Below are 11,926 nucleotides of genomic sequence, written 5' to 3'. Positions count from 1 at the left end.
TTTCCCAATTGAACTGGTGTTGTGTGTTGTTTAACTGCTAGTCAATGTTCTTGAATCCTTGTTTTCAATTGCCTTCTTGTTCTTGTCTAACTTTCAATTGTTTTTGAAAATCAATAAAATTATATAAAAAAGAAAGGTTATGACCCAAATATCTTTACTGTTTTATCCTTTGCAATAATGTTACCTGAGCATAGAAAATAACTTTAAAGGTGAAGACTCAGCATTCAGTTTCTGATCTTGGACACAACCATAAACTTTGCAGGGGAACTCCCACAAAGTACTATCTGGGCCTGACCCCACTTAGCCTTTTTCTATCAGCCAGGTGCTGCCACCTGGTGTGACACAGAAAAAAAAAGGAGCACCCCAGAAAGGAAAACCGCAAGTTATAACCACAAACCCATCCTTTTCCTAGGCACTTCATGCGTTCCTTGCGATAGGCCGCGTGAACATTATTCAATCCCAGACATGCTATTCAATGCTTATACCATCTTAAAAGGCTAAGGAGAGACAGTTTGGGATAGTGGTTAAAGCCAGTGGTGGGATTCAGCCAGTTTGTCCCACTTTGGGAGAACCAGTTGTTAACTTTCTGAGCAGTTTAGTGAACTGATTGTTGGAAGAAAACATTAGGGCAGAGAACTGGTTGTTAAATTATTTGAATCCCACCACTAGTTAAAGCACTGGGTTGGAAAGTTGTTGCAAACTGTATAATTGTTGCTTGATACAATGGCCACCAAACTTAAGAGGTCTCTGGAAACCTTTGAAAACCATCCCATCACAACGCATTCAGAATTAATGGAATTAAGAAAATTAAATTCATATTCCTCTTGAGTCCTCAGGAGTCCTCTTAAAATATTTCCCCAGGAGTGTCATGAGAATAACACGTAGGGCAGCTACGCATCCTGGTCTGAGCTTCCTTTGCAGGAAAGAGGCAGGATGCGAACCTCAGCAGTTTTCTTTATTTCACACCCAAGCAGGGTTATTCGGCAGATACGGATCCCAGGGCTTTTGCGGGAGGAGGGCTGCGCCTGCCGTGTCGGGTGCACGCCGGCAGGTTTCAACTCGTCCTGCCCGCCCCCGCCCCCCTTCCCCCCTCCGGTCTTATTCCACGTCATGGTGCGGTGGCAAGACGCGGAGGTGGGGGAAAGCTGTCAGTGTCACCGAGGGAAAAAGGGAAGTTCGGGCCGGGCGCTTAAGCAGTTTCTGCAGAAGGAACGGCCGCCTCCGCTTGGCGGGGCGTGTGGAAAACCAGGGCGAAGGCTGGGCTGGGGGGGAGGGGAAGGGCGGGGGGGGGAGGGGAAAAAAAGGAAAGGAAACGTTCCACTCGATACCCGCCACCACCTTTTGCACCAGTCCCGAAAAAAAATAACCCTTTCGAAGAGGGAGATTGATAGGATGCTATACATCGCGACCGAGCATCTGTTCCAATCAAAACGATCGCCCCGCCTCTTAAGGCGGGACCTCCGATAAAGCCTGAGGTAAGCCAGGCCAATAGGAAAGCCGTCTAGAGTCACGGCGGATGGTTTGTCGAGACTATCCCCAGGGGCCAATCCCGCCGGGAGGTGTGAGCGGTGCCGCCCGGTTGCCGGGGCCGTAGCCAATGAGGAAGATCCAGATAGGCGGAGTCTAACGGCGGGTGGCTCTGGGGTTCCGTGTGGAAAGGAGTGTTAGGGGGTTCGGGTGCAAAGTTTAGTTTCAAACCGTCTGCAAAGAGCGGCGGGGTGGTTGCCGCCGCTTCTTGGAACGCGGCTATATAGAAGGGAGACGGCGCGGCGGCGGCGGCTCAGACAGGCGGTTTGTCGCTAGTGACGATCACAGCAATCCTTTCGGCCCGCGGGGAGAGCAGAAGCCCCGGCACGGTTGGAGGATTACTGCGGAGACTAGCCGCGTCGAGAGGGGTGATTTCACCGGCGGCGGCCCCTCGGCTGCCTGACGAGAGGTGTTGCTTACCCCGCTCCTCTTCCCTCGCTGGTTTGGTTGCGGCAGCGGCGCCTTTGCGAAGCGGCTGAGTGGCTCCGCAGGCCGGCAGCATGGGCGTGGAGAGTCCGGGCGAGCGGCCGGCTCGGCGGCGGCACGGCCGCCGGCGGGTGCGCCTGATGTGCATGCTGGCGCTGACTTTCGGCTTCTTCGTGGTGGAGGTGGTGGTGAGCCGGCTGACGTCGTCGCTGGCCATGCTCTCCGACTCCTTCCACATGCTCTCCGACGTGATGGCTCTGGTGGTGGCCCTGGTGGCCGTGCGCTTCGCCCAGCGCACCCGCGCCACCAAGAAGAACACCTTCGGCTGGGTGCGGGCCGAGGTGATGGGCGCCCTGGTCAACGCCGTCTTCCTGACCGCCCTCTGCTTCACCATCTTCCTGGAAGCCATCGAGCGCTTCACCGAGCCCCATGAGATCGAGCAGCCCTTGGTGGTCATCGGCGTCGGAGCCGCCGGGCTGCTCATCAACGTCCTGGGGCTCTGCCTCTTCCACCAGCACGGCGGCGGCGGCGGCGGTCACGGCCATTCGCATGGCGGGAACGGAGGAGGAAGCCACCGGCGGAGCGGTTCCAGAGGCGGCAAGGCGGAGCCGCCTCCCGGCGACCTACATAAAGAAGAGGAGACCAACACCCTGGTGGACAATTTCAACAGCTCCAATGGAGTCAGCCTGGAGAAGCTGGGTGAGCTGAGGAGGAAGGAGGTGGGGTGGGGTGGGGATGCGGAGGGGCTTCCGCCCCGATCTGATGGTGTTCCAGAGGCACCGAGATCCAAGCCTGCACCAGAAAGGGCTCTTCTTAAACCAGTGAAAAACCTTGGGCTTGAAATCCATCTTGCCCGCACAAATAAAGGTGATAAAAGGATAATAATACACACCAAGCCCTCCTGACCCAAAGTGGATTGTGATTTCCCCTTGGGCTGATCCATGGCAAGAGATTTTCTCCTTTGCTGATCTGTCTTCCCTCTGAGATTGTGCCATGCTGACCCTAATTTTACTGTCTTGGCAACCCACTGCCATGGTTACTGTTACCTCATCGTGCCCCAGCAGACACTTCTGAGCATCTTTTGCTTTGGGAGAGTGCAACTTTTTCTCTAATGTGTTACATTAATACCATTTGCTCACTACCTTTCCTAGATCTTCCAATCTTAAATAGTGGTATGGGCCTTTCCAGGATTCATGAACCCCACTTTCACTAAAACAGAAAAATAAATACTCAAAAGGTTTTTGTTGAATTTAAAGTAATTAAAATTGTTAATGTGCCTTGTATAGAAGAGAATTACTTCAGTGTTCCTCTTTTCCTGCACTTTTCTTCTATGTATCTCAACAACTAGCAGCCTTTATGTAATGTGGGTTCTTATTGGTTGATTTTTTTTTTCAGCAGCAAAATTTAACATAAAACTTAATTATACTAGAAAGTATAGACAGCAGCTGTCATGGTACATCTGCTATGCAGTTTTCTCTGAGCATACACAGAATATTTGTCATTCTTTACCCAATTATGTAGTCTAGTTTTTTTTAACCAACATGAAATATTGAGAAGCCATCAACGTAGGTAACCAATGAGTTTTCTGCAGCATTAATTCTGATTTAATCAGTTTCTTAAATCTGTTGTCATTAGAGATTTAATCATCAAATTATCTATTTTGGTCAAAATTATATGGATTGTTATTGAGCTAATGTTGTGTGCTTGCTCTTAATTTCTACTCCACCCTCTGCCATGGAAGTGCATTGGGTGTTTAGCAACATCTTTAGGGATGTTGCTATCTTCTTAGGCCAACATATTTCACTGAATAGGTTTTGGGAAAAATAGGAAATACAAGTGCTGCATATGTCACTTTTATCTTCTGAATGAAATAAATATAATAAAATAAATGCAGATTTGTTCCTTTAAGGGCTAGACTACATGGCCGATGAGGAACTTATTCCCTGTCGTGGAAATTAATTCCTCTGGCAATATTCTTTAGTTAGTATAATTGTAATTTAGTTTAATATAGAAATGTTGATTTATTCGTAATTTAATCAGAGTTCTGAGATAATTTCTAAAGCAGATTGGCTGGTAGGATTTATTGCCACTATTCATCTCATAGCATAAGTGTTATTTATGTAAGCAACTCATTTTCTTAAAAGTTTGCATTTGGCCTTGTTGTCAATAAATAACAATAAATCATTGTTGCCTGATTTATGCAATAAGATCCATTGTGCCAGTGTGATTTTGCAGCTGTATTTGTCCCCCTGTCCCCCCCTTAAAAAACTAGTTCCATTTTGGAAAGATGATGCTGGAAATGCTTTTCAGAATTATGGTATTTATCAGTAACCCAGATTATTTAGTCTAGTTTTTTCAGATAACTAGTGAGGCATAAACAATCCCTGGCAATAGTTTTGTTGGGATGACTCTTAGCCTGAAGATAACATTGTTATCATGGTAGTTTGGCTTCCAAACCCTATTCATGGAGTTTTGGTTCTAAGAATAAACATGTCTCCATAAGAAGTTCCTGTAATGGCTGTTAAAGTTTGAAAGTTTTAGGCTCACATCTTTAGCTAGGAGCACATATGCACAGCATTCCTGGTATATTAATACATATATAATTTCTGTTTTCAGCATCCATGAACTTAACTCTTGATCTCCATCTTTGGGAGTTGTAAAAATCATTATAGAGGTGGAGTCAATTTAATGAAATGAGTGTGGGAGATGATTCAAGTTCCACCGGTTACATTGCTGGAATCATTGAGCCAATAGCGGTCTTGTAATCAGCATCTGCAACTTAACTACTCTTAAAACTCATTTTGTAATACAACACAAAGACAAATGGTCTCTCTTGATATAATGGCTGTTTTGTCCTTTTTGTTTTTCAGCATGAAAAACAATTGCTTATTTTTTGCCTGCAGAATGCTGCTATCCAAATTTAGAATATCACTGAGAGAGTGGGCAAAAAGGCAGTTTTCATTCTCTCCTGTTCAACCTGCAGTTTTCCTTCCCCAAGATGTGGGTTTTCTGAAACAAAAATACTGAATGCAAATTTTCCTGTACAATAATTATACGTTTTGCATTTTTGTCTTACATTATATTATAGCATGTGCTAAATCTGGACAGTATTTGATGTGAAACAAATTAAATTTAGTCTGTTATATGATGTTCAAATAAACAACCTTTTTTGGAAAGCTCATAACAGTGAGATTCTGTGTGTAGATGATGATGATGATGCTTCATCAGTTTGTCCTTTTCTTTGCTTTCTGTAATGTAAATGACCTATCTTCTTTCAAGACCCTTTTTTTTTTGTAGCAAATGCTACTTCATCATAGTATTTTTGGCATTTTTGTGTGTGTAATATTTTCACTTGGTAATTTCTTTTTCTTTTTCTTGGCTTCAATTGTCACTTTTTAAAAATTAGGCACTGTGACTAAGGCTAGCCTGAGAGGGGTGGGGGCTTGAGCAGATCAAGTCCAATTCTATCATATCCTCGGGGACTAACCATTGAGAGGCCAGGTTCATGAGTATATGTGATTATGCATAGTGCACATGTGAAAGTGCCTCTAGTTTCTTCCTATCTATTTAATCCATAGCAGGTGGTTTTCCACCATAATTCAGCCTAACAGCATGGGGGCTAGCTAGAGGGAAGAACAATGACTACTTTCTTTAATTTCCTTGCAACTTTTTAAATTGATTTACTCCTTCTCTTTTTCAACCATTGGAGCCAACCATGGAATTCTTGCTTCTTGAAATCACTCGAAAAGCAAACATGAATAAAGTTCAGAAACTGCCAAACTTCCCTCAATAGAAAAGTTTGTCTCCCTTCGTTCCACCCCATCTTCTGGGGGGAGAATTCACTGGAAGTAGTGCTAAGTTTTACAAGGATATATGTATATATATTTTAATGGAAATCATTTTCTGGATCATTGTGAATTAGTTTAGGTTACTAATGTGATTGGAAGCAAAACGTGATATCAAATGCAGAATACTGCATTTCACCTGTAAAAAGTGATGAATACCAGTTGTATCAGTTATTACATTTAACAGCATATAGCGATGGTCAGGACATGCTAACTAATGCTCTTCTGATGTTTTGATTTGAACTTCCATATACTAGAATGGTCAACAGTGAAGGGTCAACAGCTTTCATTTTCCTTAAACAATTCTCTCTCCTTTTGCCTGATAATTTCCCTTGCATCCTTGATATGTCAGTGTGAGTATGCATTCAGGCATATATAAATTGTTGTATCTCTGCAGTGATAGTTTTTCTGTGTATATATGTTACGCACAGTGGATGTCTCATTTTTTGAAAATTAATGGTTGATTATGCTCAGGAGAACAGATTTTTGAAAATAGCAAATTTCTCAGCTGTTTCTCCAAAACTTTCAGTATATGCCTAGATATTCTTTTTTTCCTTTTATTTATCTCTAACTATGATTAGAATTTTGCCTTAATTAGTTTAATAAATCTAGGAAAGCTAATGAGCTTGAGCAAAGAGATTGGCTGTGAATCATAAAGCAGCCTTTCCCAATGTGGAATTCTTCAGAACTGCTAGCTGACTCCCTTAAATATTAGACAGTTGACAGTGTAGCTGGGGATTGTGGTAGTTGATCCAAAGTATTCTGAAGCAACTAGATTGGTGACTGCTTCTTTGACACTTTGGTCTGAAACTAACGTCAGGACCCAGAGAACCATTTGTTCAACTTAAAAAGGATTGCATCAGCAGTCCTGCATAACATTCTTTTCCAGTTTACCACTTAAAATTAGAATATTTTGAAAGGAGAGGAGAATAATTTTGATTACTTGCTAAAACATTGGGCTTCCTGTTACATGGCTGTAAATACGTCCAGGTTATGGAAAAGGTTAAAGCTCCCTGTTCTAGAACCCTGAAGAGATCATTAATGTCACCATAAGGCAGACATAATAACTTAAATATTTCTGAATCCAGATTTCTGCTAAGAAAATACTATTTTTAATTGATCTCCTTCACTGACTACATTAACATAATGTTGCTAACTCAGTCACAGATTTCATATTTGCATAACAGTGTTGCTCTTGTCTTTGCAGGTGATGCAGTAAAAGACAGCCAGATGGAACTGCAACCAAATGGAAATATTAGCAGTCCCACCTCTATAGACATGGAGATCGATGAAGACACCAGTGCTCAGCTGAATATGCGTGGAGTGTTCCTTCATGTTCTTGGAGATGCCTTGGGTTCAGTTATTGTAGTAGTGAATGCCATTATATTTTACTCTTACTGGACTCCATGCCCGGAGGTTGGGGATTGCATCAATCTTTGTGTTAATGACCACTGTAAAAACTTCACTCAGCTTTCTCCAGTGGAACTAGAGCAAATCCCTGTAGCTGGTCCTTGTTGGGTTCTATATTTAGATCCTTCACTTTGTCTGATCATGGTTTGCATTCTACTCTATACTACTTATCCTTTGCTAAAAGAATCTGCTCTTATTCTTTTGCAAACTGTTCCTAAGCAGATTGATATTCGCTCTTTAAATGAGAAACTCCGTAAACTGGAAGATGTAGAAGCTGTCCATGAATTGCATGTATGGCAGCTGGCAGGAAGCAGGATAATTGGCACTGCTCATATAAAATGTAAGGATCCAGAATCCTACATGAAAGTGGCAAAAGATATTAAGGAGATTTTTCATGATGAAGGGATACATGCAACAACCATTCAGCCTGAATTTGCCATTGTAAGCTCTGATGAAGGTGTAAGTAAATGTGAACTTCCCTGCAGAACCCAATGTGCTCTGAAGCAGTGTTGTGGGACTGTGGAAAAGGCTACGGCAAAGAAGTTAGAAAAGTCCCCTTCAGTTAGTATTTCTTGCTCGGAAATAGTCATTGACTCTCCACATCACAAAGCCCGGAGGACTAAATCAGAATGCCTACCTGCTGTAAAATTAGAAGCAGAGCCTAACCCCAACAAACAGTTTGAATCATCTTTGTAATTTCTAAAGTTATGCTGAATGAAGTATGGCTTCAACTACAAATTAATTGCAAGAAAAAAGAAGACTATTATTAAAAAGATGTTGCAAAGAAATGTAGTTATTGAAGTTCTGTCCTTGTTACCACAGTGAAAAGAATATGCCGTCCTGAAACAACATAACATTTGTGTTAACTTGAGGCTAAATGACACAACATTAATGCAGAACCAGTTTCAACTTTATGTCTGATGGATTGAATTAAATATTAAAATGATTCTTCAGTAATCCCCTTTTCCCTGATATTAGTTTGTATTAAGCTTCTTATTGGGATTGTTCTTTCTGCTTGTTGATTTGTGTGTGTGTGTGACCGTTTTTAAAAATACAACTATTGGGAGAGGACACCAAACTTTACAGAATCTTTTCAAAAGGTTAACCACTTAGCATGTGGTTACATTTCATATTAGATGAAAATGAATACTATTCATATGAATAAATATACTGTGTAGCAGGAATAATAACAATTTAAAATTTGCCCATTGACAAATATCCTATATTTGTATTGGACCTGTGACATCAGCTTACTAAATATGAATTGGAAAATTACTTGCATATCACCTGGACGAGAAGGTGTAAGACAAAAATAGGTTACACTTTTTTTCTCCTTTCCTTTCTTCCTTATTACATAAATCTTAGAATTTAAACTCTATAATAGAGTTTGCTGGGACTAGAGAGCCAGAGCTGGTCTCTGTCTTAGCAGTGTTATCTGTGGTGTACTGGAATAGAGATATTGCATCTGCTAATTTTAAGTAAAAAAATGGAAAAAATGTAACAGATCAAATTCATCAGCATATATTTGCTAAAAATTTAATATATTTCTTTTGTAAACATATTTATGACTTAACTGAGCCATTTTTTTGTTGGATAAAATTACTTAGCTGAATATTCAATTCATAGTGAATTCTAGACAGCAGCTGATGGAACAAGATTGCTGCCTGCAGCACTGGTTCAGATATCATGATACATTTTATTTGTGCACAAATGAATTGCAGCAAACTTGGAGCTGATGGACACACCCACTGTCTCCAGCCCATCCATGAGAACTAACGATAAGTTTCTGCTTATTAGCTTTACTTTAATGTTCTACCCAAATCCTAAAATATTATCTTAATTTATTTTCAAAATAACATTCAAGGAATTCAAAAATTCAAGGAATGGGATTGAATTGGATGGAATTGTTACAGAGAAATATGGTTACTGCTAGCCATAGTCAGCTTTGGGAAAGCCAAAAAGTGATTTATCAAAAGAGAAGCAAATACTTCTGGGTTTTCTTTTGGCCACAAAAGAGAGGGAGCTGGAAGGCATGTGAGACAAAATCTTTATTCCAATTATATGGTAGTAAATCCATTTTCTCCAACTATATTCTAGATGATTTAGACAATCTACAGTAATATGCCCAATAGTTAAGAGCAATGGATAAATTGGTTCAAAACATTTTGAAAGCACTAGATTCCTGGACACTATTATGAATGATGATGATTGTGATGTCTGAACAGCAGTCTGTGACAGTTCGCGTAGTCCGACACAATTCCTGCCTAATTCAGTCTTGTATTTGGAAGACTGAATCAATTCCACAAAATACTTTGTAAAATAAAGTAGAGGAGAGCATTTCAATTCTGTTAGTTACTTGTACATGGATTTATAAGCCTACTCTAGCTTCTTAAACATGGTTTCACTGGTTACAAGTTTTAATCTGCAAAGTAGGGCTGATTACAAATTCTCACTTTACAATGTCACTACTGAAGCATTTTTAGAACTATTAACATTTCTCCCCAATAGTTAAAGATTCTAAAACACGTAGAGAAAGGCCAACAAAGAAAGATGCAGGTGTAGTAAGTGTCGCAGTCCGTCTTTATATTACAAAATAAAACTATCGCGTAGTCAACATTATGGTGTGTTACATTTTACTTCTAAAACGATCAAATATAAGCAAAGCATTTGTATTTCTTTTGTTTAAAGGCCATTTGTTAATATTCATAATTAGTTTCCATACATCAATCCAAGCATGAAATAATTGTGTAATATAATTCTCATGTTGCTAGCCTGATTGAAAAAAGTTTTGAAAATCTCATGGTTTTCTATTCTACGGACAATGTAATATTCACAGAGCCAGAACTAGACTTGTGCAAGCATGTATGTATGTATGAATACACAAAAAACTAAATATTATAAATTAGAAGTCTTACAGCTAAAGCTTCGTAATTTTTGAATGCTTTAGTTTGTATTTATTGAAAATTACAAGCCTTACTTTTAAACTTCTTAGCATGAACTGGCTGATTTTATTTAGGTTAGTTTGTGTACACAATGGAATATACAGTAATGGGCTGTTTCTGATTTTTATTTCCTCTTTGAAAAGAAACTGCTGCACCATCTCAGTAAAGCATGATGTTTAGCTACTATTTTGAGTATGTTAATACAGTGATAAAATTGGAAAGCATCTTACATAGTTGTCAGGTTTGGTCCTCCTTTCAATTATAAATCAGTTTGTTTTTGTGGCAGAATATGTTGTATCATACCTATTTTCACAGGTAATGTTTCAGGAATATTAGCCAGGTCATTTCCTAGTTATATTTTAAATAAAATTGAACATCTTGAATATCTTTAACTACAGGATGCTTCTTTATGAACTTGATCATATTGAATAATGGGGCCAATTTTGCAAGTCTTTTTTTTTTCTGATTGGCACTGTATGTGGGTGGTGGTGGTGGTTTCAATTAGTTACACCAGTGATAACGGACACATTCTGCTTAATATATGTTTTTGTGATAATTATCTGTTGTACAATAAATGTGAGATTTCTCCGTGAATCTATTTTGCTACAATTTCACATGATTCCCCCTTCCCCCCCCCGCGCCCAAGTTACAATGTATATATATCATGTGCAGAGTGTTTTTAATCACAAATGCACAATTGAGTAAGTGCTGTGTCACACTATGATATGTAACATGTAAATACTCTAATGATGGTAAATGACTTGATTATCTTTTACTACTAAAGTGTTTGAAGTGGCCTGTAAAAGAAAGATACGTCTTTCTAAAACAGGACAATGTGTTTAAAAGTGTTACAGAAAATATGCAGAATGCTTCAAAACTACTTGAAAGAACTATTGCTCCAGATCTTTGTTAAGGTTTGCTTTTCTGTTAGCCATAAGCACTGGGCAACCTTTTGCTATATGTACAGCAGTTTGTAGCTGGGGCCTGTTTTGGAGAGAACAGAGTCCATTGAGTTAATGGGAAACAGTGGGGATAAATGCACTTTTTGACATGGGGAAATCATTTTAACTTTGCATCTCCTTTTTTGATTTTTTAAAAGTTTTATGAAACATGTATTGCATATGTAAGGGTATTAAGTAGAATATTTAAATATGCTGCTTTAATTTCCCAACAGCATCAATGTAGCATTTTTGGGACTCTGGCTTATAATGTAGATTGTTTCTATCTTTCACTATCTCATTGCCTCTTGGTGGATTGAATGGTACTAATACTTCATGTGCCTGAAATAAGGTATTTGATCATATCCTCGTTTTTCTATGTTAAACCAATTGTAGCCTTACTGATAATGGGAGCTTTCATTCATTTGTATGATCTTGGGTTACATCATTAAATTGACCCTGTGAAGACCACTTCCATGTTTTAGAAATATGTGAGCCTTATTTTTTTTCTCTCCACTTGCTGAATTTATATATTAAAATGTTCTGGAGCATAGCCTCCAAATCCACATGCTCTGCTGTAGGGAGGGAGGCAACCTTTTGCACTCTAGGTTGTGTTTGAAACCATTGTTTGGGAAATCGAGATGGTATATCTGTATTGATTACAGTACTATTGATAACAATGAGCTTTCTGTTAAACCAGTCGTGCTGTGGTGTTTCTTTGCATATAAACTAAAGATGGAGAAGGAAATAAATGTTGTTAAATAACTATGATAACTGGCACAGTCCTTTGTCTCCCCCTCCCCTTTTAACATTTCTCTCACTTGTTAAAATTCCTTTG

The 11,926-nt window shown here is 39.8% G+C and overlaps 1 protein-coding gene across 1 annotated transcript; it reads left to right on the top strand.

Annotated features, from left to right (window-relative positions):
* The first annotated feature begins 1,594 nt into the window (after window positions 1-1,594).
* Window positions 1,595-11,676, top strand: SLC30A1 (solute carrier family 30 member 1). The gene is made up of 2 exons (XM_058165326.1): window positions 1,595-2,652; window positions 7,006-11,676. Exons 1-2 carry the CDS (start codon window positions 2,028-2,030, stop codon window positions 7,902-7,904), a joined length of 1,524 nt encoding a protein of 507 aa, XP_058021309.1. The 5' UTR covers window positions 1,595-2,027; the 3' UTR covers window positions 7,905-11,676.
* Window positions 11,677-11,926: the final 250 nt, after the last annotated feature.

Source organism: Ahaetulla prasina, chromosome 1 (genome assembly GCF_028640845.1).
Source record: "Ahaetulla prasina isolate Xishuangbanna chromosome 1, ASM2864084v1, whole genome shotgun sequence".
Classification (NCBI taxonomy): domain Eukaryota; kingdom Metazoa; phylum Chordata; class Lepidosauria; order Squamata; family Colubridae; genus Ahaetulla; species Ahaetulla prasina.
Note: the sequence above shows the minus strand (reverse complement) of the source record. Positions and strands in the feature narration are given on the sequence as shown.

Coding starts and splice junctions, on each gene's coding strand:
- SLC30A1 (XM_058165326.1), top strand. CDS start 2,028: ATGGGCGTGGAGAGTCCGGGCGAGCGGCCGGCTCGGCGGCGGCACGGC. Junction 2,653..7,005: donor AGTCAGCCTGGAGAAGCTGG/GTGAGCTGAGGA, acceptor TTGTCTTTGCAG/GTGATGCAGTAAAAGACAGC.